Genomic DNA, 27954 nt, shown 5'->3' on the forward strand with positions numbered 1-27954 from the left:
GAGCGAGGAGAAAGCGCAGCTGAGGCGCTCGCCCCGTCGGTCCGTCATGGCGGTCTGCGCTCGGCTTTGCGGCGTGGGCCCGGCGCGGGGCTGCCGGCGGCGGGGGGCTCAGCAAAAGGGGACGGCGGGCGACAGCAGCGAGCCAGACACGGACCCTGAGGAGGGAGGCGGCGGCGGCTGCGGGGAGGCGGCTGCGGCGGAGGACGACGACGCTGCCGAGGAGCGTATCGAGGGGGCGGCCTTGGCCGAGAGCAGCCCTCGCGGCCGGGCTCCGCTCTCGCTCCTCGACCTCCCACCGGAGCTGCTGGTGCAAATATTCGGCTCGTTGCCCGGCACCGACCTGCCCAACCTGGCCCTCGTCTGCAGCGCCTTTAGGCGCATCCTCCGCACCGACACCATCTGGCGCCGGAGGTGCAAGGAAGGTGAGCTTCCCTCCGTGTGTACGTAGCAACCCGCTCCCATTTCTGAGGAGACCCGGCCGAATCCTCGCTCCCCATCTCCCCCCCCCCCCCAATATAGCACAGGAGTACAAGGGGAGCTTTGTCCATGCCCACAGACAGATGCGCAGACCTGGATCTCTGCAAGGCTTGGAGAAGTTTAAGGTGGGAGGAGGAAGCAGTAATGAAGAGAGCTGATTTGGGTGGAGGAGCTGCAGAAGGGGTGCAGGTTAAAGGAAGGAGGCAAAGGCTCAAAATAGAGGAAAATAAGGCTCAAGTTGCAGAGAGTTGGAAGCCTTAAATCTGGTGAGTTCATTAATCTCACCAAACAATGGTGGGGATCATGGGCTGCATACACACTGTGCCTTTAAAGGAAATTGCACCACTCCAGAGAATCCTGAGAAGTGTAGTTAATCTTCAATTATCAATACCTGGCCTTAACAGTCCCCAGGATTCTTAGAGGGAGGAACTTTGAATGTGATTTAAATATATGGTATGTTCACAGCCTGGCTAGGTCAGATGATGCCAGCAGAAGAGGATACCATGTGACACTGGTGTTTTTGTTTGGGAAATGAATGCTGGTAGTTCAGATGGAAAAAACAGCAAAGGGTTGGCTGGTGGCACCTTAAAGGCAAACAGATTTTTATTGTGGCAAAAGCTTTCATGGGCTACAGGTGAATTCATCAGATCAAAAGCTGATACTCACAAATGCTTCTGCCACAGTAAATGTTAGTTTTTAAAGTACTGCCTCTTGCAGTGCAAACAACAGGCAGAGCTACTTTTTCTGAAGTTCTTACTGTCCAGACAAAATTGCATTCTAAAAGAAAGGGACTATCTGTATCTTGGGAAACCCATAAAGTCAAAGCTTTAAAAACATCAGGGTAATTGAATTAGAAGCAGGGCAGCTGAAATTTGCTTAAAAGACTTGAGGCATAGGAGTGCCTTGCACTGTGACCTTTTATCTTTTAAAGTACCAGAGCTTTTTTTGTTTGTTTGTTTGTTTGTTTGTTTGTAGCCTAACTTGAAACTTGTGAAGGGATATTTAGAAATTATTTACTCCACCCCTTCAACAGAAGGTTGCAAGACAGCTTACAGCATAACAACTGTGCAACACACAAACTTAAAAGGATAATGGAGCTGAGGCATGGAGGATTCTGCCTTGACATAGTAGATTGATTTATGACCTCCTGGTCTTTCCCTATCCTGTGATTCTGTAATTCTTGTAATACCATTCACATCTATGTTTCGAGATTGAGCATATCAGCAGCATGGCACATACCTAAAAATGGGCAGCATAAATTAGACGAGAGCGAAGAAAGCAGGAATGGAAACATAGGTGGATTTGGGAAGATTTAGTGGAAGTACAGTTAAGACAGAATTCAGGAAGTTCAGGAGAAGCTCTTCTCAAAAACATGGATCTCAAATCCTATGAGCCACTGGGAAAGAAACTAGTCTAGAAACTTAGGCTTCAGTACAAAGTGAAGTAGACCAGCGGAAGGCTCTGCTGTATCTAGCTTATAAACTGAGGTACAAGAAAAATTGCTGATAAAAAAATACTTATAGAATACTGAGTTATCCCGAAAATAGGTAGAGACTAGTTTTGACATCAACTCTTTTATAGACTACTCTAGTAATGTAAAATGCTGGCATTTATAGAACTCCACTTCAGTCTTATGAGGTACGAATACATGTAAATCACAAACCAATGACATAAACTAGGCCTGTACAACTGTGTTGCAGCAAGCTAAGAACAGCCCAGCAACTATGTACTGTGAACTGTTGGGTACTTGGCCATCTCCCCAATTATATTTTATTTTATTATAGGTGGCAAATAACACAAGGAAGCTACCCTTCAGTAGCTTCAGGGCCAACCTGCCCATGAGGCAGTTTTCTTAGGGTGGCAAACTCCAGCTGCTGCCTCCTTCCCTGTGTGCCTGCTGCTGCACACCCACCCAGTGGCACAGGGTGGCAGTGGGTACTCAGGTGGGTCACAACAGGCATGCAGTGGCAGCATTTTCTGTTTTGCCTCTAGTGGCAAAGTGTCCTGGGCTGTCCCTGGATGGGAGTCATTTGGCTTGGTGAGTTGCAAGTTGGCAAAACATGAGGCAACTTTACATGTTAAAGGGTCCATCCCATCAGCTTTTATTTATAAGATGATTAGCCAGCAATCTCAGCTTGCTATTGGATTGAGAGTGATGAACCCAGGCATGGAGGTATCCCTTAGTAGCTCCTCAGTTTTCTCAAATCAACACTTGGGATGAAGAGTGCTTCCTTGCTCACCTAGGAAATATGAAGGCCAAGATGATATTGAGAGTTCAAAGACTAGGGTGAAGTCTGTGGTATGAAGGATACACTGATGGCAGGTGTCATTCATGCATCTGGTACCCGCATTGCTAAATTTGGGAACCCCAACCACAATACATTTAAGGGGATTGCTTGCCTGCTTCAATTGGTGCTCTATTGAACATTTCCCAGCAAGATCACATCCTACCATGCACATTTCGTTCCTCTTCTTCATATTGCAAATGGATTCATGCCCTCTGGCCCATTAGTGAGGACCCACACCAGCTGTATCTGTTGCCAGCTATGAAGTCATGCTTTTTGGCCTTGCCAAGAAGAACTTTGGGGTTGGACATCTGAGTGCAGCCAGCAACTGCATTTGGGTGAGCCGGAGACTTGGGTACATTAAGAATGCTGTCTGCAGCTGCAAGAATTTATTTCTAATTTGTTTGATAGCCTCATTTGAGGCTATTTGCCAACATTGACTCATCCTTGTGGATAGGCTTGGAACACACTTTAAATGGATTTTGCATCATGTTGCCTCAGCTTGCTGCATTCTTTCTTGCCTGGCATGATTTTGGGCAAGTGCCATCTTAGTTCCATCAGAGTTATTGGGGAAAATAAAGGGGTGGCATCTTTCTTTGTGCCACTGAATGTCATGGCAGTTGTACACAGAGGCCTCATCAGTTTTCTAAATTGGGTACAAAGCTCTGTTTTCCTTAAGCCTTTTCTATAGCTGGAAGGGATATTCCTGGTTGTCTAAATCTAATATAGCCCCCATCCATAAAACAGAATATCTAAATCTTCAAGGGTCTTAATGTCTGCCCTGCCAAGACAGATTATTATCTAATGACCTGCTTGTATTGAGCTAGGGAAAAAATAGATAACAAAAACCATAACCTAATTTATGGTTAAATATGGATTGTCTGTTCTTGGATATAATTTTATACCCTTTTTTTGGAACTAATCAGCCATTTTCTTTTATGAGAAAGGCTTGGATCGTTGTATGTTTTTCCTAATGTAGAAAATAATGAAGAAAGCAGCAAATAAACATAAACAGACCATGCTTGGCAGACCCAAACCACAGGTACATCTAGAGAGTTTTGATATTGCACAGTTGTTGGTAGTGGTGGAGTTGGTGTTTTTAACTTCTGGTTTGGGTTGACGTCAGAGCTAAGATGCCAGACAGTGGGATAATAGGTTTTGGGTTACTGGCATGCAAGCTGCTGGAGTCAGATAAGACATGGTTACCATCCAGTGTGGTTCATGTTTATTTATTTGTTTATTTTCCATTTAGAAACACATATTTGAGTGTGAGATGATCAAACTCAATATTTTAGCCACAAAGAATGTGATTTTACCATCTTCAGAGCCATCCAATACAGCATTTTGTATTGCTGTAATATGACACTAATATAAGTGCTTATATAGAAGCCACATGTTGCAGATGCTGCCTAATTCTGCTTCTTATGACAGAATCCCATTCATGCAGGTAACATTGTCTCTGAAGCCCCCTAATTGCCTTGCAGTCAGGTTTGCAATCATCACCAAGACAGAAATGTTTATTTCTTTTTCACCACCGCCCACTATTAAATGTGCCAGCATCTTATTATGGCCTTATTTTGTCCTCAGAGGGTTTCCCTCCTTAAAAACCCAAGCTCTGCCATGTGCCAGAAATTACAAGTTGTTTTAATGGCCTTTCTCTCTTTTAGTTACAGTATCTGAAGAAGTGTGCATGCACACGAAAGTTCATACCAATGACAAACTTAGTTGGTCTCTAAGGTGCTACTGGAAGGAATTTTTTAATTTTGTTTCTCTCTTGTAGTTCATCAAGAAGAGAGAGATTTCCCCAAGCATGTCCAACTTAGCCTGAATAGCTCAGTTGGTTAGAGTATGGTGCTGATAACACCAAAGTTGCAGGTTTGATTCCCATATGGAACAGCTACCTATTCCTGCATTGCAGGGAATTGGACTAGATGATTCATAGCACATGTGGGCAACTAGACCAGGGGTCAGCAACCCGCGGCTCCGGAGCCGCATGTGGCTCTTTTACACCTTTGCCGCGGCTCCGGGCGGATACTAGCGAGGGGAGGAGGCGCATTGTGCACCCCGACACTCCCCACTGTGGCGGGCGCTGTAATGGCTGTGACGTCGCATGGGGGCGGTGTGTGCGTTAGTAACGCACCGTCCCGACGTCACCTTCCCGCCCGCCCGCCCGCTACATTGTAAGGGGCATGTACGCTGGTCACTGTTTTGAAGGGGAGTGAAGAACACACACACACAAAAGGTAACTTGTTAATTTAACATTTATTTCTATGAGGAGGAGTAATTCTGAGGGGTCAAACAAAGAAATAATAAAAAAGTGACAAAAAAGTTGTTTTTATAATGACGAGTTTTGCGGCTCCCATGTTTTTTTTCTTTGGAAACGGGTCCAAGTGGCTCTTTTAAAGGTTGCAGACCCCTGAACTAGACCATGGCAGTTGGCACTCAATGCAGCAATTCCAGACGGCTTGGAGTACACTTGTGGGTCATGCTGGTAACTGCCTACTTTGTGTTGTCTGTATGTTTGTTCCCTTTTACTTTTTTGGAGTTTGCGAGTAAGTAGATTCTGCGATTTTTGTGGAGCTGTGGATTTCAATTCACTTTTCGGGCAAAGCTATAAATAGGTGGTACTGACTGTTCCCCGGGTGTGGAAGCAAATTGGCACCTCTCTCTCCTCCCTGTAGCTCAGTTTACCTTGATTAATCAACAGTTTCCATGCTCCATTTGTTTGTTTTTAAATGCTAAGTGATTTGACCTTTGTCTTTAAAAGAAAGTGTCCAGGGTGTGGCAGTGAGCCCTCCTGGCAAAGTGAATAGTGGATTGAGTTCAACAGAGGGCATGAATGGCTAACAGACAACTTGCTTTGCAGATTCCTGTAGCTTTAGAATGCAAGACAGGGTGACTGAAGCTATTAGGATTAGACTGCAGTTGAACCAGCTGTTCCACCCTGACCGCAAGCACTTTGCTGTTCATTGAAATGGAGGGAATAAGCCTGGCCCACACCTGATAGCTAATAGGAAAGTCCTAGTGCAGGGGTCAGCAAACTTTTTCAGCAGGGGGCCGGTCCACTGTCCCTCAGATCTTGTGGGGGACCGGACTATATTTTGAAAAAAATAATGAACGAATTCCTATGCCCCACAAATAATCCAGAGATGCATTTTAAATAAAAGCACACATTCTACTCATATAAAAACATGCTGAATCCCGGACGATCCGTGGACCAGATTTAGAAGGGATTGGGCCGGATCTGGCCTCCGGGACTTAGTTTGCCTACCCATGCCCTAGTGAGTTAGACCTTGGCTCATGTAGAGTAGATAAGCAAAGGTGTTTCCTCACACCAAGAAGGAATTTACTCCAGATCAGACTAGCAGTGACTTTGGATGTGTTCTGCCCATCCCATCCGAGTATGCAGTGTTCACTTTGACTTATCTGGAGCTACTTGTTGAGCAAGTATCTCTGTGGGGCACCTGCTTGTGGCAGAGGAGGGTCCGGACTGTGGCAGGAGTAACCTTGCCTTTGAACAGGGAGTTAAACTATATGGTGTTTTCAGCCTTTCCTGCTAGTACAGACTTAAAGCATGGCTATTTTCTCTAATTTTGTTAATTTAATCAGATTTTTGTCATCCAAGGAGCTCAGGAAGCGGGTATTTCTCTCCTCTCCAAGGTCACCCAGTGATCTTCTTTGCAAAATGGGGATTTGAACCCTAATCTCCCCGGAAGATGTCCAGATTATAGTATGTGGTTTCTGTTTGTTGCTAGGAGTATACATTTCTATCTGCATAGAACAGCTTTAATATTTAATTTTCTCTGGTGATTTGCAGCAGCGAGAGTGGTTGTTTGTGTGTTTTAATAGCCTTAAGGGTAACCGTGCAGTATTTATCACAGAAAAAAGCAACAGCCTATTGTAAGAAGCAAAAAGGATATTGATTTTTCTAGATGTCTGTACCTATGTCAAATACTCTGAGATTTTTAGCCCAGTATCCAGTCACCACCCCCGGTATCCAGAATAAATGACTATTATACTTGGCTTTACAGTATTCAGAGCGCTTAACATACATTATCTCACTAAAACCTTACAACAATCCTGCATAGTAGAAAAACAGTAATGGTTCACCAGATTGGAAAAGGCTGCTTTAACATGTTTAAAACTGCTATGTGCCGTACATTGATTAAGTCTGCAATCCTGTACACACAGCTGGAAGTCACATTGCTCAGTTAAACTTCGGACTACTCTAAAAATAAAATAGGGCTGGGTTAACAATACTGGTGGCCCTTGTAGCTATTGAATTATCAGAGCAACTTGAATCATGAGAAAGCAAGACTGGCAAAGCCTGAGGACTGTTGTCTTGGTACTGGATAGCTCACTCTTGTATAAATACAGGCTTTGTTTTTTGTTTGTTTTTTAAATTTGGTGTGAGTTAAAGGAGTAACTTTTCAGATATAAGGGTGATCTGTGTGCATTTGAGCCTATTGAGAGATATTTGATTGGATCAGCTTCTTGGTACAATTTTTTAAAAATTGACCTTTTCCACTTCATATTGTTCCTCTTTCCAGCCATTGCTAAGGGACCTACTCACTAATGCCCAGAGTGCTTGTCTTAACCTGCACCCAGATCTAAAAGTCTTTTGCCCCTTATCTTGGAAACCTGTAGTTGTGTTATAGTTCTGCTCAGTGTTTGGAACTCCCATTGTTCTAGGCACATTTTGCGACAGGGAATTTCATTAGTGCAAGCAGTTTCTGAGCTCTGGGCACAATACTGCACCTAAGATTTTAGATTAAAACTGCAGAGTGGAAGGAAAGGAGGACCTTTTTCTGCCTCCCCACTTCCAGCTTCTCTCTGAAGACTGGAGAAGAGACCCCCCTTAAGAATATTAGGGGGTGAGCAGGGGAAGGACTAGACCATGTGAAAAATGGACATAATATTTTAGCTGCAATTCATTCATTTTGAGCTTTGTATTACAGGTATTGTTATAAAAAAAGTGCGCCTAGACATTCCGTTGTTGCTCCCATAATGGAGGTTTAAGGTGCCATTTAGCTCTTAGCTTTCATATCACAGTTTCTAACTCAGGTTCTCTTTAAAATAGTGTGTGACAGTCTTTCTTAGACATATGTGCAAATAAACACATCATATGGTGTACCCTGAAATGGCTTCTGCAAGTTAGAGGCTGTGATCACTAATTTAGAAATGGGTAAACCCTCAGCCGCTGTAGTTATGGATGAGCTTTGTGTCAGAAGATCTTTGGTGTCTGATGTCCAGCAGGTGCTAGAAGTGTAAAGCTGCAGTTTAAATCTTCTACTTTAGAAAGCTGGCCTGATTTTAACTAGTACATCTAAGGCCTGGAACAAATAGACTCTTGGTACTGGTAGACGGGCATGTGGTCTGTAGTGGCTGTGGGTGCCTTCCGTTTTGTCATTTATTTCCTCCCCCATGGTGGTTGTAGCAGTTTTGTAAATTGACCTAACTCCTGTGAATTGTTTTTCTTTTTCAAAATGTAGCAAAAGCCATTTGTGTGTGTTTATAGTTAGAAACATCCAGCAATACGCAGTGCAATGAACTGAGAGGGTGCCATTGCCATGGCATTGATTGGCAAGGGAGCAGGCTGCACTGTGCCCATGTTCCAAAACACTCAGGGATCCTTCATTACATGGGATTGGTAGGGACCAATCCTGCTGAATGCTTAGAATTTGATGCTGGGGGATAGATATGTGATCACGCACCCCCCAACAAGTCCTGTTTAAATTTACAGTAAAAAGCAGCTGCCACAATTTGTTCCCTTAGAAGTCAACTGCAGCTCACTAGCCATGTGTTGTGGCCTAACATTCTCATCCCTTGCCATGCCATGCTTTTGTTTTGTTTTTTTGCAAATCTTGGCAGCCATAGTAAAACAAGACATATTAAGTCATATACACGTGGAGTCAGTAGCATGACGGGGTAGGCGGGCGGGCGGGCAGAGTCTGTTCCAAAATGCACTGGTATGCCATTAATGTCATTTTATAGAAGTGGAAATGGAAGCTGAATAACCCAGTTTTAAAAGCTTTTTGACCCAATGAGTTTTATTAAGTTTCAATATTTTTAATCTATAAAATCAAGATGCAATTTCATCTTTTCTCTTTCTTTTTATCAACATCCCACCCCATTTTCCTTTCCCTTTTTCTTTTTCGTTTCCTTTTCTTATTAGATTTCCCAATTTTAAATAAATCAGTGCCAAATTACATCAAATTTAATACAATTTCCCCCAAAACTTAACTTCCCACTCTTCGTCCTAGGTGTGTCCTTCTTCCCCGCCCCCATTGCTGCTTGAAATTACATTATATTCAATTTACAATTATTAATTATTATTTGATCAGTTCCTGCTCATATATTTACATAACAATAACATATTCCCTTAAAGAACAAAAGAGGTTATCCACTTTAAAGCATTACTTATTACTTTTATATTAATTTTTCTTTTTTTTCTTTTTTAAATTAAACTTTATTGGTTTAAAATCAAAACATACACACAACAAAAGCTTGAAAAAAGGAAAAGGAAATAAGATGAACGAAAGCAACACGATACATCTCTTACAAACAAAAAACAGTAGAACAATACATCACAAATTCACAAAATTGTTCTGACCATCAACTTCCGACTTCCTTGATATGGGTTCTTTGTTTTCCTAATTACTTGCCTCTATTTTTCAATAAACTTTGTCTTTATTAAATCTTGTTTGACTTCTTTATACCTTAATAAATTCTGAGTGTTTTTCAAAGCATTCTAAAGTTTTTATATGGGGACACTGTTCTTCTGAATATTGTCTATAGATCTCCCATTCTCTTTTGAACTTTTGGGTTGATCGATCTCCAATCTTTTTTGTCATATACAGTATGCTAGTTTAATATAATCAAGCATTTTTACTTGCCACTCCTCCTTTGGTGGAGTTTTATCTCCTTTCCATCCCTTGGCAATCAGCATCCTTGCCACCGTTGTTGCATTAAAAAAAATTCCTTCTTTTCTCCCTTGGGATGTCTGATGCCATTATGCCTAATAGGAAGGTTTCAGGTTTCTTACTGAATGTTATTTTGAACAGTTTTTTTTAAAAAAATATTGTATATAAGTTCCCAAAAGCTCTTTATTTTTTTTGCAACCCCACCACATGGGGTACATCATGCACTCTAACTCTCTGCACCTCCAGCATAAATTTGAGTTGGTTCTGTACATTTTGGACAGTTTGTTGGGGGTGATGTACCACCTGTATAGCATCTTCATAAAATTTTCTTTTATAGTGAACGGGCCATGAATTCCCATTCCTCCATTTGAATATTGTAACCAAATCTTTCGTCCACTTAACCATGACTGATTTTACCTCTTCTTCCTTTACTTCCCAATCTAATAATAATCTGTACATTTTGGAAAGTTGTTTTTCTTTATTTTTTAATAAATCTAATTCCAAAATTTCCATCACAAAACCTATTTTTTATCAGCCTTAAAGATTTTCAATTGGTGGTATTGTAACTAACCTGTAAGATTTTTTCAGTTTTAGCTGATTTTTATCCTCTTCTAATAAATCTTTGTATGTTGCCCAATTCTTATTCATGTTTTTTCCTCCTTTCCTGTGAAGGCTTCAAGTGGAGATAACCACCAGGGTTATCCCATATTTATCCCATACACCATATAGTGATTTCCTCAACATGTGATTCAAAAAACCCCTGTGAACCCTTACTTTCTCATAACAACAAAGATAAGCTGTTTTCCTTTCTTTTCATCTGGTGTGTGCTGCCATCTATGTCTATCTTCTCCACCATCCATCACCTTTCAGTCATTATTCATCTTCACTTTTCCAGTCTACACTCCTCCAAGCCAGTGTCCATTTCCTGTCCAGGTCCATATTGTTTTGCAATTCATGTTGTCTCCACAGCATTTGCACCACCCCATTTTCCATGGAGTTGTTGTTTCTCCCGTTCTGCTGCACCCTATCTTTTATGTATTAAATCACAATATTATAATCTAATTACTTCTGTTGCTCATAGCTCAAATCCTACTCGCAAGTTCATCATAGTATAATATTTATTTACATAGTCCAAAAAAGGCATCCATTCTTCCACAGAACACTCATCATTAGATTCTCTTAATTTTGCTGTTAATTTTGCTGGTTCTGCATAGTCCATTATCTTACTTATCCATTCTTCTTTGGTTGGAACATCTTCTGTTTCTGCACATATAGAATCCTAGCTGCTGATAAACAACTTTAACATTTTTTGGGATTTCTGCCCCTATGATTCCTAACAGAAATGTTTCGGGCTTTTTTTATATACTCATTTTAAACATCTTTTTTATTTTGTCATGTATTACTTCCCAAATTACCCTCGCTTTCTTGCAAGTGCATCACATATAAAAAAAAATCCATCTACCTGTTTACACTTTCAGCAATTATTAGGAAACATTTTTAAAAGTTGAATTTATATTCTGGACTTAAAACAACAAATATGACTGCTAGGACAGAGATTGAAAAACACATGGAGATGATGGGCTTTTTGTTGCTTTTTGACTGTATTCTAGAGCTGATAGTGCCAGTGTGATTAAAAATCAAGGTGGAAGCTTGCTAGGGCTTTCTTAAGTGGAAGCTCCAAGGATTCTAATGGAAAAGGCTGCTGGACATCCTTACCTCTGGACAGCAGATGGTATGACCTGACCTATTTAATTGCAGAATATGGTGTCTGCGAGAACCTGCGAAAGCTGGAGATCACAGGAGTGTCCTGTCGAGATGTGTATGCCAAACGTAAGTGTCAAGCGCTTGGGATCCTTTTTGAGTTTCATTGTTGAAAGTGAATTTGTAAGTGAATTTTTAACTTGAGCAACTCAATAGTCTAGACCGCAGCAGAGCTGTGTGTCAATAGCAATGTTTCTCTTATCTGTAAATCCATATTGAGATTAGGTCATTTAGCACTTACATGCACTCCAGAAATGTCAAGATTTAGAACAGCATTACCTCTTATTTCCCATCTCTCTAAACTTAAATACATTTTTAAAAGGCATCAGCACTCTGTGTGACTCTTTTATACATGAGTGTTTATGATTAGCAGGCTTAGCAGCTCCCCATTCCCCAGTGATGTATAAGTCTGGTGCTTCTATTGTAGGGACACACACTGAATTTACTGTCTGGAGATAGATCCTTGAATATCCCCAACCCTTCAACTGGCAACATGAGCTGAAGGAGTCAATCCTGTAAGCCATATTTTGCTGATTTAAAGAGAATCCCTTAAAAGTATTTCCTGTTATTTCATTTTTAAAAAAAACCTCTGCAAGAGATCATCCCTGATGCCCCTTATTTCAGACTAGCCTCTTCCACCCTCCATTTCTACAATAGTATGCCAAGTTTGAAAACATCTGGTGGTGTGGTGGTAAGAAGAGGTGGTAAAAAGAGGACCAGAGTTCTCATACTCACCCTGCTGTGTCTGCTCAGGTATAAATCCACGAGTGAAATCAGGGCGTTTTATGAAAATCCTTCCCGACTACGAGCACATGGAATACAGAGATGTTTACACCTGCCGTATGTACCTTCCGTTGGCAAATGTTTTTTGCGTTGTGTTAGCATGGAGTGTGCCTGCTTCACCACTTAATTGACAAGCTAAGCTTCCCAGGGCCATTTGCGGGACGGATATGTTTTGAGAGCAGCGGGTGCCAAATCCAGCAGACTAAGAAAGAATGCTAACCACCACTGCTGTGTCAAGGTATAGGAGTAAGCAGTGCTAGAAACAAATAAGGTAGGAATAGCTGTGGGTCTCTGGAGCAGATGGCACCGTCTTGAGGGTGGCTAGAGTTTGGGTAGAGCCTTGTAGTCCCACTCACAGAGTTTTGTATCAACACTAGGGGAAGGGGATGAGACCCAGGAAGATGAAATGTTGGCATCTCAAAAGAAACTGCTGAAAAGTTGAAGCATCAAGTCAGGAGCTGTTTGATAGAATTATATGCCAGGTTATTGCAGGGAAAGGCATCCACAAATCTACTCACGAGGGGCAAGGTTGCCCACCCCTCTGGCAAGGTGGACACCTAACATCCTGTAGATCCCTACCTCAGAGACCTAACTCCATTGCATTTTTCAAGCAGGTAAGATATAGTAGGAGCCTTTTCTGAGCAGTGATAAAGGAGTCTTGCTGCTGATTTTGACCTTCCCCCTACCTTGCACAATTGAGAGAAGACCTGGCCTGTCTCCCAAACCCCCTTTCCTTGCCAGGGGATGGGACCAGAAGTAAAAGCCTACCTAAGTAAGCTAAGCCAGTATCCGAGGACCCCTGACTGGGAAGTCCCTCCCAGTTGCTTCCTGGCTGTAGCAAGAATACTGCTGTCTTTAAGCCAAGTGAGAAAACTTCTTGCTTCTGATCAGGTCTCCAATACAGTGGTACCTCGGGTTACAGACGCTTCAGAAATAGTACCTCAGGTTAAGAACTTTGCTTCAGGATGAGAACAGAAATCGTGCAGCAGCGGCGCGGCAGCAGTGGAAGGCCCCATTAGCTAAAGTGGTACCTCAGGTTAAGAACGGACCTCCAGAACGAATTAAGTTCTTAACCCAAGGTACCACTGTAGTTCACAGGAAAGAGCCATTGCCTGTAGCGTGATACCCTTTTGAATTGGATCCCAAAGCAGTTCCTTTCTGACAAAGCATCTCTGCCATCCCAAAAAGAGATTCAAGGGGATGTAGATCAGTAACTCAGGATCCTCTAGAGCAGCAAAGAAAGCTCTGGGAAATTGTGACATCCATGCTGGGAAGCCAGAAACCTATGGTCTTCCCATGTAAGTGTGTGCTGTTTTTCCATTTCAGCAAGGGTAGCAGTCCCTAAAACATAAACTGGAATTCTGAAATTGGAAATAATGTAGCTTTTTTTAAAACCAAAAAACAGAAGGAAAAAAATATTGAGCAGCAACTCTGTATTCCTAGCCCTTGGTAAGCTGCTTTCATTCAGTGAGTTCTTCATTGAGTCATCTGGTTCTTGTATGAGTTTGATTGGAAAATAAATCAGTGGATTTTTGAGAGTCACTGCTGGTACATTCATTTTGGTCCAAAATGGATCTTGAGGCTGCCTATTACATATTCAGCTCTGTAAAATAATAGTGAAAGGAAAGAAGCACAGTCTAAACAGTCTGAAGATTTTAAACACTGTGAAATAGAAACTTTATTTTATGAAAACAAGTCCTTCTGTCCTAGGCAGCTGCTCAGAAATCCACATTATATTCACACTGCTCCATCCATGTGATGCTCACATGCTTCTAGGTCATGGGTTCCCCAAAATGCCAATTAACCCTCAGGATGAATAGTCTGTGGTTTTGCTTTGGGTAACGAAGAGCTGCAAGCCGGGCACCCTTTAACATACACAGCTGCCCCCAAATTGGAAATGCAATGTTGGAAAAGGCTGCATCTCTGGAATTGTTGCCTCTTAAAGAAAGAAACATTGCCAGTAAGATTGAAATGCATCAGAGCTGTGCAGAGGGACAGATGTGCTCTTGTAAAAGGTCCCATTTAGAAGTGCACAAGCTCCTGACCCTTTATTCTGCCATTTATCCCCCTGACCACATTATTTTATTTTATTTTGCCTTGCCTTATTTATTAAATTTGTATGCTGCCCTATACTCGTAGGTCTCAGGGCAGTTACAACATGAAATCACAATATAAAAACACAAAATATATAATAAAAACAAAAACAACCCAATAATACTCCTACTCCGCAACACATTTTAAACTGGCATTGGATGTCAGTCAGCTAAAGGCCTGGTTAATGAGGAACATTTTTGGCTGGTGCCTAAAAGTGTATAATGAAGACGCCATGGGTAAAGAATTCCATAAATGAGAAGCAACTGCAGAAAAGGCCCATTCTCGTGCTGCCACCCTCTGGACCTCTTGTGGAGGAGGCACACAAAGAAGGGCCTCAGAAGATGATCTCAGAGTCCAGGTAGGTTCATATGGAAATAGGCGATCCTTGAGGTACTGCGGTCCTGAGCTGTTTAAGGCTCTATAGGTATAATTGCAAAAGTATATCTGAAACTTGGGTTGCTCAGTGCATTAGTTCTGTGTGAAGCATATTCCTGACATTGGCTGAGCTAAAGCTTTGTGTCAGGGTACCATCTTTGCATGCCAAAGAGCCCAGGTTCAAACCCTGCCATATCCAGTAAAAAAAAAAAATATTAGGAAAGCAGATGAGGGCAAGACCTCTGCCAGAGGCAGCTGCCAGTCAGAGTGGACAACAGTGAACTAGATGGAAAAACAGTTTGACCTGGTATAAGGCAACTTCCTATGTTTCTATGAATGGGAGCCATTCCAATGGCACAGTGGGCTTTTTTCCTTATGACATAAGCTAAACTGTTGTGTGGATGACAGGAACATATTTGGAATGCTGTTTTCTGAGGTGACCCTTCTTTTAGCTTGATGATAGCCTCTGAACTGGGCTGTAAAGCAGGTAGGCTTTACTGGGAACCTGTGGCAACCTTGTCCTGTGAGGGCCTTGAGAAACAATGGGATGGATGAGCTTGGGTGCGCTACAGGAGACTCCCTTTGGTGTTCCTCTGGCTTAGTGGCTGATTTACATGGGTAGTTTTGATTTTAAAAGTGCTAAGGCTCAGTCTTGCTTAGTTCCCCCTGATCCCAGTCGTATGGGGATATGAACTATGCTGACTCAGTCGGTGGCATCCAGTAGTAACTCTGCCGAGAATAGGCCAGTTGAAGTTAATAAACATGACTAACTTAGGTTCATTAGTTTCAGTGGGTCTTCTCTGAGTAGACTCACATTCCAGTGACTCTTCAGTCGCACTTCCTGTAAGGAATTGGAAAGTGAGGCTAGTGATACAACAGAATTCTATAAAGAAAAGGACACAGAATGAAAAGAAAGACAGGATTTTGGAGGAAATTAAAGAACTAGAGAAGAAGTTAAGAGCAAATCCAAAATCGCAGCCGATCTTGAGAGAAATTAAACTCCACCAGGCACAATATTCTAAATTGATAAATCAGGAAATTGAATGGAAGATTAAGTTGATGAGACAAAAAACGTTTGAATCGGCAAACAAATGTGGGAAACTGCTGGCTTGGCAGTTGAAAAAGAGGCAAAAGTTGAATACAGTAACAAATTTGGAAATTGATGGAAGAAATATCCAGAACCCCGTGGAAATTAGAAAGTGTTTCCAGAAATATTTCAAAAAACTATACACTCAAGGGCCGCAAAATGAGATGGAAATTAAACAATTCTTGGAAAAAAATGGGCTCAAAAGACTGTCACAGGAAAATAGAACACTCTTGAATAGCAAAATAACTCGACAAGAGATCGAACTTGCCATTCAGAACATGAAACTGGGCAAATCTCCAGGGCCAGATGGTTTGACCTCCAAGTATTACAAGACATTAAATGACTATCTGATACAACCACTGATGGAGGTCAGCAATGAGATTATGGAGGGGAAGAAGGCGCCGGAATCGTGGAAAGAAGCCTTTATCACATTGATACCAAAATCAAAAACTGAAAAGACACAGCTTAAGAACTACCGTCCCATCTCCCTTCTAAATGTGGATTACAAAATATTTGCTGAAGTTTTGGCAAACAGACTTAAAAGAGTTTTAAGTGAAGTAATACACAAGGACCAAGCAGGCTTTCTCCCAGGCAGACACATGTTTGCCAATACAAGGAATATTATTGACATTTTGGAGCTGTTGCAAACAGAAATTAATACCAAAGCAGTGTTAGTTTTTATAGATGCGGAGAAGGCATTCGACAATATCTCTTGGAAGTTTATGAAGGGAAATTTAAAAGAAATGGGAGTGGGGAGGGGTTTTGAAAACGGGATTGATGCGATATATTCAGAACAAAAGGCAAAACTGATAGTCAACAATGTGGTTACGGAAGGGTTTAAAATTGAAAAAGGAACACGACAAGGCTGCCCAATTTCCCCGCTGTTGTTTATTACAGTCCTGGAGGTGCTCCTGAATCTTATCAGAGGGGACCGGTTGGTGCAAGGGATTCAGGTCGGAGCGAAACAATATAAACTTAAAGCTTTTGCAGATGACCTAGTTTTGACCCTGCAGGAGCCAGAATCTAGTACAAAAAGAGTTTTGGAATTGATTCAAGACTTTGGTCGGGTGGCGGGATTTAAATTAAATAAACAGAAAACTAAAGTATTAGGGAAAAACTTGACAGACATAGAGTCAGAACGGTTTCAGAAAGAAACAGAACTAACATTGGTGAAAAAAGTTAAGTACCTAGGGGTAAATATAACAGCAAAAAATCTGAGTCTATTTAAGGATAATTATGAAAAATGCTGGTCTGAAATTAAGAGAGACTTGGACTGTTGGACCAAATTGAAACTTTCTTTGCTAGGCCGAATTGCCGCTATTAAGATGAATGTATTGCCAAAGATGTTGTTTTTGTTTCAAACATTACAAATTGTGGATAAGACGGAGTGCTTCAGGAAGTGGCAGAGAGATATTTCTAAATTTGTCTGGCAGGGCAAAAAGCCTAGAATTAAGTTTAAGATACTAACTGATGCGAAAGAAAGTGGTGGCTTTGCCCTGCCGGACTTAAAGCTGTACTATGAAGCAGCAGCCTTCTGCTGGCTCAAGGACTGGCTACTTCTTGATGACACGGATGTGTTGGATCTGGAAGGTTTTAACAATGCATTTGGTTGGCATGCATATCTATGGTATGATAAAGTCAAGACCAATAAGGCCTTTAAGAACCATATTGTCAGGAAAGCTGTATTTAATGTCTGGACAAAATACAAAGACTTGTTGGAAAACAAAACCCCAAGGTGGCTTTCACCTCTGGAGGCTAAGGCCCGGAAGAGACCCAATATGGAGGCCAATTGGCCAAAGTATTGGGAAATATTAGAAAAAGATGGTGACAATTGGAAATTGCAGAGTTTGGAGAAAATGAAGGGTAAAGTGCTAGACTGGTTACATTATGCTCAGATTAAAGAAGTTTTTAAAAATGATAAAAAGTTAGGATTCCAGGTGGAAAAATCGAAGTTAGAGACAGAACTGTTAGAACCAAAGAGTAAGATATTATCAAGAATGTATAACTTGCTGTTGAAATGGAACACACAAGATGAAATGGTTAAATCTGCTATGATAAGATGGGCACAGGACATTGGGTATAATATTATGTTTGAAGATTGGGAAAGGTTGTGGACCACTGGGCTGAACTTCACTGCATGTAATGCTCTGAAGGAAAATGTAATGAAAATGATATATAGATGGTACATGACCCCTGTTAAACTTGCTAAAATATACCACTTGTCCGAAAATAAATGTTGGAAATGTAAGGAAAATGAAGGAACATTCTTTCACCTCTGGTGGACTTGCCCGAAAGTGAAGGCCTTCTGGGAAATGATATATAACGAGCTGAAAAAAGTATTCAAGTATACTTTCACTAAGAAACCAGAGGCCTTCCTCCTGGGTATAGTCGGCCAGAAGGTGTTAAAGAAGGACCGAACATTCTTTATGTATGCTACAACGGCAGCAAGGATACTTATCGCTAAGAACTGGAAAACTCAAGATTTACCCACACTGGAAGAATGGCAGATGCAGCTGATGGACTATATGCAATTGGCGGAAATGACCGGCAGAATCCGAGACTTGGGAGAAGAAAAGATTGAAGAAGACTGGAGGAAATTTAAGATTTATTTACAAAAATATTGTAATTTGGTGGAATGTTAAGAAGGGTGCTTGATTACAAAAAATTGGCCATCACTAATTTGGATTTGAATTGGAAGATAAGTGAGATTTTAGAAAACAAAAATTGCTGAAGAATTGTTATTTATCATTTAAAAGAGCGACTATAAATTACATGATAATTTGCTTGGAAAAATGTATTTACAATGTAAGTGTGAACGGGAAACGTGAGGAAGTCCAAAAAGGTTTGAAAATTTGTTAAGACAAAAGGAATGTTGTTTATTATTTTTGTATTTTTTATAAAAAACCCTAATAAATATCTTTATAAAAAAAAAAAAAAAAGGAAAGTGAGGCTAGTCACCATTCAGAAATATAGGAAGCTGCCTTATACCAAATCAGATCATTAGTCTCACTTATTACTGTCTACACCAATTGGCAGTGGTTCTTCAGGGTTTCCCAGCTCTACCTGGAGATGAACCTAGGATCTTTTGCATGCAAAGTCGATGCTTTACAGCAGTTGCCTCTGTTTGACCAATGAGCATTACAGATGCTAGAAGCAAAGCTTTTAGTATTTGACAGCTGCTTCTTCCAGCTTGGGAATCCCAAATAAAAACAGAAAGAAGTGCCTTGCCCTTGCCCAGATGGTTGCTGACCTATTGAAACAGAGTGCTCATCAAAATAATGCATTGTCTCATTCACTTTAATATTTTTATTTTGAAATTGTGCTTCTGATTTCCACAGCTACAACTGAGTTCTGTCCTGTGTTCAGCTGCCTCTCATTCCTCCCTAACTTTAGGCAGAATAGCTCCAGATAACCCCTTCCTTCTTAACTCCATTCTGCTGTGAGAGGGAGAGTTTCAGTGAAGTGTCTCAAAAGCTCAGGGGGACTTTGATACTCACAGTGGTATGTTTGCATGACTTAACGTATTGTCTTGAGCAAACCTCTCTGTGAGGATTGTCAGTTTTCTTAGAAAGCAGCTCATAAACATCCCTTTGGTGAAAGCCTTTTCCTTTGCAGAGGCCTCCCTTGCTAGAGGCATGGTGGCATTAAGTGTCCCTTATTGTGACCAAGGCACTGCTTTAACTGGCGTCTCCCTTGAGTAGTGTAATGATAACACCCTGACCTCTTTAATGCAAAATATGTTTCTGATGACTGCAGTGGTGGTGAAAGAACATTCTCTACCCTTTTTACTTTTACTTTAGTGAGATTTCTTCCTTGGGGATGGAAGCATAGTTTGAAGGCCCTTTAAACTCCTTGGGGAGGAGCCCATTTCCTCTTCTCAGTGTTGGCTCTCTGTGGAGCCTCCCCCAGCTTGCAGGACAGGCAGGCGAGAGATGATTTGGACAAGGATCAAGTGCCAGCCCCCTTCTCCCTGCCTCAGACATGGCTGAGGGCGAAAGAGCAGCAGTCAGCACTACTGAAGAGGGCAGTGCTACAAGCTGTGAATTTGGGGCAAAGAGAGGGAAAAGCAGGAAGGTTCCCTGGTGCAATGTTTCTCTCCCATTGCCAGAGCTGAAGAAGCCAAAGCAGGGGCTAAAAAAGAAAAGTGTGAAGTTGGGAAATCCAGGACCATATCTTTGGATGGCTTTTCTCAAAGCTTAAAAGCAGTGGTAGGGGAAGGGGCTCAGTTAGGTAAAGGCAGGAGCACAGTGGGAGGGGATGTTCTCTGATCAAACACACACACCCAACTGCTATTTGCCATACTGAAGAGAAATTTGTGTATTTGTCTCTTACACACCCAGCAAAATTATTAGCAGAGGGAAGGGTTAACCAGGGAAATGACATAGAGGGATGGGCTTTAAGAAATCTTCTTCTCCACCACTACACTCTGCTGCTCTGATCCAGTTTGTTCCCCAAGCTGCTTCTCAGTTCTCATTTTAAATTGAGAGATACACCTTTGTTATCTCTGAGATTCCCATTAATATTGAAGTGAGGTCTTGACTGTCCTGCAGTCCTTCCTCTTCCCTGTGTTTTGCAGTAGAGTAAATTGTACAAAATGAGTAGAATAGGTGCAAAGGGTTCTTTAATTTGTATGATACACCCAGGGCATAGAATCTTGGTGTCTGGATTTATTGCCAAGTACACACAGCCCTGCTGTACAGGGAGCTCTTTGACACCACCGAAACTCTCCCTTTGCTTCAGTATTTCCCCTCCCTTTAGCTTTCTGTGTGCCTTTTGATTATCTCTTGCTTTTTCTTCAATTCTCCAGTGCTCCACAGATACCGGCACATCTTGGGACTCTGGCAGCCAGACATCGGTCCGTATGGGGGGCTGTTGAACGTAGTGGTGAGTATAGAGGCTCTGCCATGTTGCATAGAGCAGGAGTTTGTTTAAGGTGCTACAGTGACTGAAAAGAAAGCAGGTTTTGACTCTCCTTACTTTGTCTGTGACAGGTAGATGGCTTGTTCATTATTGGCTGGATGTACTTACCCCCACATGACCCTCATGTGGATGATCCAATGAGAGTCAAGCCGCTCTTCAGGATCCACTTAATGGAAAGAAAGAGTGCCACAGTGGAGTGCATGTATGGCCACAAGGGACCCCACAGTGGGCATATTCAGGTGAGCTACCTATCCACTCTGCTGCACATGCAAAATAAACACTTGTTTTTTAAGGTCTTCTGTGCCAGGGTAATTTTTAGCCTGTTTGTGGGTCTGTTTTTATTGAGGATTTATGCCCTGTAATGCTTAATACTGTTGTTTAATATGTACAGATTGTGAAAAAGGATGAGTTTTCAACAAAGTGCAACCAGACGGATCACCACCGAATGTCAGGAGGAAGGCAAGAGGTAGGCCCTGTGTAATGAAGATACCCTGAGCTGCTTTTCAGCCTGTTGGATGAAGCAGGGGTTGTCAACTTGTTGTGCACCCCCCCCCATATAGTATACTCTAATGCCCATTAGCCCCAGCAGGGGTAGGATTCAGGGTTTCTTGAGTAAACTTCCCATGACTTAGATTTCTTCCCCCACCACCTGAAAGCCAAAGGTCACTTGTCGATTCAACTGTCAGCTGCTGTCCAGGTGCTTCAGTGCCATTCAGTGTGGTCTATGCTTTGCATTGCTAGCCAGGGAGTGACTTATAGCTTCCTTGAGTTGGGCTCTTAAAGAACTGAAACTTTTATTGCTCTGGACACGATCCAAATGATTGTGCAGCTAACAGAAAGCTATTTTCCATGTGCATTTCTCCCCATACTGCCTGACAAACAACTTTCAAAGCTTATGGGAGAAATGCACATGGAACATAACTATCTGTTTGCAAGGAGTGGTGGTGGTATGCCTTGACCCCACCTCATTTAATAATATAAGGCTGCTTCTGAAAATGCAGCAGAGGAATGAGAGAGAGATTGCACACAACCTCTGGTGTGACCTTTGGGCACTCCTGTTTAAAATAGAGAAGGCAGGAAAATGCTGTTCCGCCTTTCCCAGGAAAACCTTGAGACAAAGGTTCCAAGGGAAGGGAGACCTGCTCTAAGATGAGCTTCCGATGTCTTCTTTGTATAAACATTGTTGATGTAAGCACTGAAAACTTGGCCTTTAGCAAAGGTTACCACCAGCAACTGTTCATATGAGAGAGGGCTTTTTCAACATATGTGGTAATTTAGTGCCACTGGGGAGGAAGTTAGCTCACATAATGTTTTATTTCGGTCTTTACTGCACATGTGCAGGCCTAGGCATGTTCACAGGCACACAGAGAGGCTTGATGAATTAGGCTCTGTTGCCCTGTATCGACTAGGGAGGAAGAGACAGTTATCTGTGGTTGGGGATTAAAGTCACAGTTGGCAATGCAGAGTTAAGGCTGAAATGCTGCTTCTGTGCTCTGGCACGAATATGCTTCATGATCGAGCAGCTCATTGTCAAGAAGCAAGCAGGGCTGGGAATTTCTGGGGGTGGGGTGAGAAATCCTCTTCCACGGCTGACAAGTAATCATGCTGTCTGCAGCAAGATCATTAGGATGAATTAGGCTATCTGTATCCTCTGAGGGTTCAATGCGTGTCGTAACACTAAAACGACGCCATGCTTGCAGAAGCAGATTCTTTTTTATTCTTCCATCTTAAAGCAAATGCTTGAAACAAAGCTTTGGAAATGTGTGTAAGAGATGGCTTCTCCACAGTTCAGTGTTTTCTACTGTGACTCCACATGATGGTGTCATTCTTCTGAAAGTACTGTGTGCCTTTTCCTCCACCTGTCTGTTCCACCACCTGGAACATAGAAAATCTAACAAAACAAAAAAACTGTTGGGGGCAGGGGATTCATTTACAATTGTCTGGAAGATCTGCTGTGGTTTCACAGTCAACAAACAATGGCCTTAAGAAGGCTTGTGTCTGGAAGCACCCAGTTATTGTGTTTAAATGTGTGAAATCATTCTGCCTTTGGCTCTGCAAACAGATCAGTTTATGGATCATCTGTTTGGAATTCTAGAATTTGTAGTCCAGTAACCGGAAGGGGCATTTAATTGGGTGAGCAGCTTGATGAAACTAGAGGAAAGCAATTGCCTCTTGTCCATATCTACCTGTGCTTTCTTATTGGAGGAAGGGGTCCCAGGCAATTGCAACTCATTGACTTTGCTTCTCTCTTTGGGGTGCTGTTGTAGGAGTTCCGGACATGGCTGCGAGAGGAGTGGGGGCGGACTCTGGAAGACATCTTCCATGAGCACATGCAAGAGCTCATCTTGATGAAGTTCATCTATACCAGTCAATATGAGTAAGGGGCGGGGAAGGACCCTTCTTTCCTTCTGCTGCTTCTGCAGTCAACAAGAGAGAGAGAAATCTGTATTTTTAGAATAAATTGTTCAAGTAAAGTAGTACAGTTGCAAACTCCCCAAACAGTGATAACATTTGAAAGGGAAGGGGTGCACTATCTAGGTGTGGTTGCTTTTTGCTTCAGAGAACAGTGGAGACTTACGATGCCTTTGTAATCATCGTAATTCCTTATAGTTCCAATGTTCTGGTTTACATGCCATTGTTTATGTACCCTAAACAGTACCATCCATTCACAAGATCAGGAGGTATCAGCAGACTTGGGTGAGCCCAAAGGTTTGCAGAAGTATTATTATTATCATTATTATTACCTCACCTTTTTACCTAGTGGGACTCAAGGAAGCTTACAGATAAAAATAAATGCTAGAACCATGAATTGGTTTGTTTTGGCAAATTCTGTTCCCCATCTTCAAAAGCTGTAGATGCCTTTGGCAGGAACTGGAATGGTGCAAGGGAATGACAGTGAATGGAGACCATAACAATGAGGAATGGAGGGAGCAGATGGGTCTTGAGTCTAAGAAATAGTAGCTATGGTGGGTACAGAGGGAAGGCCAAACGTGCGCAGCAACATGGTTTTCAATCATCTCCCTACCAGAAACTCACTCTGCTAATTTGAGTCCCTTTCAGATTCTGCTCACGCATGGCGAAGCTGCATTCAACATGCAAGAGAGCTAGAGTTTTGATTTTTGAAGGCATCATTGCTTTTAAAACAGGGAAGGTGATCTAGTCAGATGCTAAACTGCATGCCTTGTCAGTGATTCAGAAATTGCACCAAACAGGTTGTGGCCTACCTGCATTATATCGAGCTGTGGTTCTTTTTAATATTCCAGCAACTGCTTGACATACAGACGCATCTACCTCCCTCCACGGAGTGCCATTGATCTCATCAAGCCAGGCCTTTTCAAGGGGACATATGGGAGCCATGGTCTTGAAATAGTCATGCTCAGCTTCCATGGAAAAAAGGCCAAAGGAACTAAAATCACAGTGAGCATCTGGCTTTCTCTGTTCAAGTATGTATTGTCATTGTTGCCATGCCAAACAAAATGATCAAGGGAGTGGAGCAACTCCCATTTGAGGAAAAGGGTTGCATCGTTTGGGACTTTTTAGTTGAGGAAAAAGTGAGTAAGAGGTGGCAAGATAGAAGTTTATAAAATTATGTACAGCATAATGTACAGCATGGCTTCCCAAGTTCTAGATCACGACTAAACACTACATTACACCAGTTCTCAATGAGTAAACAAATAGTACAGCTTCTTAGACTAGCAGGGCAAAGGAAGTGGGCAAGACCTACTGAAAGTGATGAACAGAGTGGAGAAGAGAGATTGCTAGTACCACAATATACAGGCAAGGCAAGGCACAGTAGTTCAGGATGTGTTCTGTTTCAAATGAGGGTCTGGGGAGGGAACAAGGAGAAACTGGTTTGGCAAGGATGAAGAGGCTGTTCGAGGCACTGGAATGGGATGGAGTCAGTGGCCATTAGCATTCATAGCAAAGTCATTCCGCTCTCTTTCCTTTCTGCCTATGCTCCAGGGTGACCCTAACATCCCAGCTGGCCAGCAGACAGTGGAGATTGACTTGGCGCATCCCATCCAGCTGCCTGATATTGAAAACCTGAGCAATTTCAGTGAACTCTCCCGCATTGTCCTGGAAGTGCAGGAGCAGGTGCGGCGAGAGCAGCAGCAGCAGGAGGAGGAGGGTGGCCTTGAAAAGGAGCACCAGCCGCAGGCCCAGGAAGAGGAAGAGGAGGAGGAGGAGCCACAGCCAGGCCCCTCTCAGCAGGAAGCAGGCAGAGGAGCAGAAGGCCCTGCAACTGAAGAGGGAGCCATGGCCCAGGGATCTCCCCCAGCCTCATGCCCTTTTGTGCTGCCTGGTGGCATTGCATCCAGGAATGAGGATTACCCTCGGACCTGCAGAGCATGGTAAATATGAAAAGCCAAGAGTTGTGTTTCAAGGGGCATCCCTGGAGGATGTGGAGCAAATTGCCCATGAATATTCTTTGGGCTTCTGTCCAGTTCAGCCAGACCCAATATTTTATAAAGTATTTGCTCCCAGAAAAGAAAATATTCTCTCCCCTCTCCTCATTTATTTAATTCAATGTATGACAGAAGCTTCAATGATTATGATTTCTGTCCTGCCCTTTAAAAAGAAAATTTACCCAAGGTACGATGAAAGCACTACCAGATCATAACATTATAACACAAGAAAATAACAAAGCAATAATAAAGCACAATTTAAAAAAAATAAAAATAATAATCTGGTGGAAATAAAAACTGTTTAATGCAGCAAATACAATATTAATACAATATTATTGAAAAGAGAGAAAGACAAACACAAAATAACCCCGCCTCCAGCCCTTTCCAGGAGATCCAATTTTTCCAAGAATAGAGCTGCTGCTCTATCAGGGTGTGAAGCAGGGAGGAACTTCTGGTTGGAGCTATTAGCATATCTTGGATTAATGCTTTTTAGAGGAGATAGGGAGCTTGAAACTCTGGAAGTCGCATAGCATATGTTAATTCTTGGAAATCTCTGTATCCAGGTAACCTGGCAGTTCTGTTTGATAGGGCAAGGTGTGTGATGCCTGGATTTTCCTGTGGAAGGTATATCACTGGATCCTTTATTTTCTTTTGTTCTTAGTTTCTACGGCACGGGGCTCATAGCTGGCCATGGCTTCACTAGCCCTGAGCGAACACCCGGGGTCTTTGTCTTGTTTGATGACGACCGTTTTGGCTTCATCTGGCTGGAGCTGCAGTCTTTTAGTCTCTACAGCCGCATCAAGGACTCCTTCCAGAACGCAGATGCTCCCTCGCAGGAGGCTTTTGATGAAATGTTGAAGAACATCCAGTTACTTACATCATGATGGCGGCTTCTTCTGGCAGCTGGAAGGGAGAGGGATTCATGTTTTCCATCTTGAGGGGCAAAGCACTCATCCTTGGAGCCACGAGAGCTCGAGACATAATGCACTTCTCAAGGAGGACTTTTTACCAAAATGAAAACACACACACACACACACTGCTTAACACACGAATGAAACTTCCACAGTATTTTATGCATAGTTTGCAACATAGGTCTGTATATTTGGAGGACAGCTGGCCGAGGTAGTAGCAGCTTAGCATGCTTGCTTTTCCTTCCCTGCCCCCCTGAAGTTTAGTGCTTGAGTGGGGACAAACCAAAACCAGCACTTTGCAGACAGTGTAAATAATTGTGTGTCTCTGTGTGTGTATGTGTGTGTGTTACATGAGCAGCAGCCACTCGGTATCCTCCCTGAGCCAAGAAGCTGTTCTCCAACACGGCTCTGTTGCCCTGGGCTTATTTTCTGAACATGCCTCTCTCACTTAAGAATCATGTTAAAAATTGTGATCTGTGGCTAACTGCCATGAGATTCAGATGTTAGTTTTCTCATCAGGAAGCGTTCCTTTAAATGTGAGAGTTCTGACTGGGCAACTCTGTGTGAGTGAGGTATGCGGGGAAAGGGAGAGAGACCATGCAACACAGCCTGGTTGCCTCTTTCCTAACCTTTTCACAGGCTCCTTTGCATTCCTTTCTTTTCCACCTGAAATTAGGGTAGGCAAAGAGACCTCTGGAGCAGTTGAGTAGGAGGTACCCTTGCTGTATATTCTCTTATTTCCCCCCATGTCTCTGAGCCCATTATGTGGCTGCAGGTTCAGGCCTGTTGATGTGATGATGATTATTTATTTTATTTCTTGAAAAATTATAAGTTCCACAACACACTGGATGTTCCCTCCTGTTCTCTCCCTTCCCATGCCATTCAGCCACTGTGCCTCTTGTGTGAGGGTTTGACACTGGTGCCCTGGCCTCCTTCTCTTGCTGCTGAGCATTTGCTTAAGGAGTAGATCATCGGAAAAGCTGCTGGGGTTTGGTTGATGGAAATCAAGATGGCTGCCACCTTTGGGCACTTTAAGTGGGTCTTGCCAAGTTCTGGCCTTACTTGGGCCCAAGCCACCTATTCTTGGGAGCTGTAACGTTTCTTCCTTCATGCCATGTATGCACTACAAAATGCAACTAATACCCGGTGCCCTCATTCCGGTTTGCACCCTCTACAAGCCTTATGGGAAGCTGTGTGATTCTGATGCAATTCTAGAATTTGTTCTGTAATTTCCCTTTACTCTACCTAGGGATCCTTCATGGGAACAACCTCCTTTTAAGCAGCTGGAGCTTGCAAATATATGTCTAATTTGCAGAATCTTTGTATTTCTTGCTTTCTTTCTCCTTTGCCCTCTGCCCCACTGTTACAGTTTTGGAAAGCTTTCCAGCTCTTCTTAACACCCATCCTCTGCAAAATATTCAAGTCCTTCAGCCACCTGGAAGGGAAGCTGAGAAAGAAGAATGACCAGCCACCATATTCCCATGAAATTGCCACAGAGAGTGTCCAAAACGGACAACTCGGACCTTGAAGGAGCAATACATCAACCACTGCACTCTCTTACCATACCACATTTCATGCAACTTCTTCTGGAGTCCTATTGGGTATCTTTGGAAGATGCTCCAGCAGAAATCCCTTGGGTATCCCTAATCCTAGGATTACAGGAATTATAACATGAACAACAAAAACTATCTTTCCATGCCCATTGTTGAGGTTTATCCACTGGGAGGGAAGAATCTGCTCTTAGCTTTTTTGCAGCACTGTAATCACCGTATATAATGCATGTCTAGTTTCTGTAGCATTACGAAGGGAGAATTGTAATCTTTCTGTATGAGCAAGGAGGGTGGTTGGGCAGGTCTAACATAACCCTTTCTCGGGGGAGATGCTTTTTCATTTCCTACAGCACCAACAGCAATAAATCCATTATTTGTAGTA

The 27954-nt window shown here is 42.5% G+C and overlaps 1 protein-coding gene across 2 annotated transcripts; it reads left to right on the forward strand.

The window, feature by feature from the left end:
• Nucleotides 1-27954, forward strand: FBXO31 (F-box protein 31). 2 transcript variants are annotated; one of them, XM_083754560.1, is made up of 10 exons: nt 12-422; nt 11444-11515; nt 12200-12286; nt 20593-20669; nt 20777-20944; nt 21097-21171; nt 22973-23082; nt 23969-24122; nt 24669-25057; nt 25773-27954. In XM_083754560.1, the coding sequence occupies exons 1-10, from the start codon at nt 47-49 to the stop codon at nt 25993-25995; spliced, it is 1731 nt and encodes a 576-aa protein (XP_083610686.1). In that variant the 5' UTR covers nt 12-46; the 3' UTR covers nt 25996-27954. The 2 variants fall into 2 exon arrangements, with proteins under 2 accessions (XP_083610687.1, XP_083610686.1); XM_083754561.1 differs by lacking the exon at nt 12200-12286 and having other exon boundaries at nt 1-422.

The sequence above is a fragment of the Podarcis gaigeae genome (assembly GCF_964106915.1).
Source record: "Podarcis gaigeae genome assembly, chromosome: 8".
Taxonomy (NCBI): Eukaryota; Metazoa; Chordata; class Lepidosauria; order Squamata; family Lacertidae; genus Podarcis; species Podarcis gaigeae.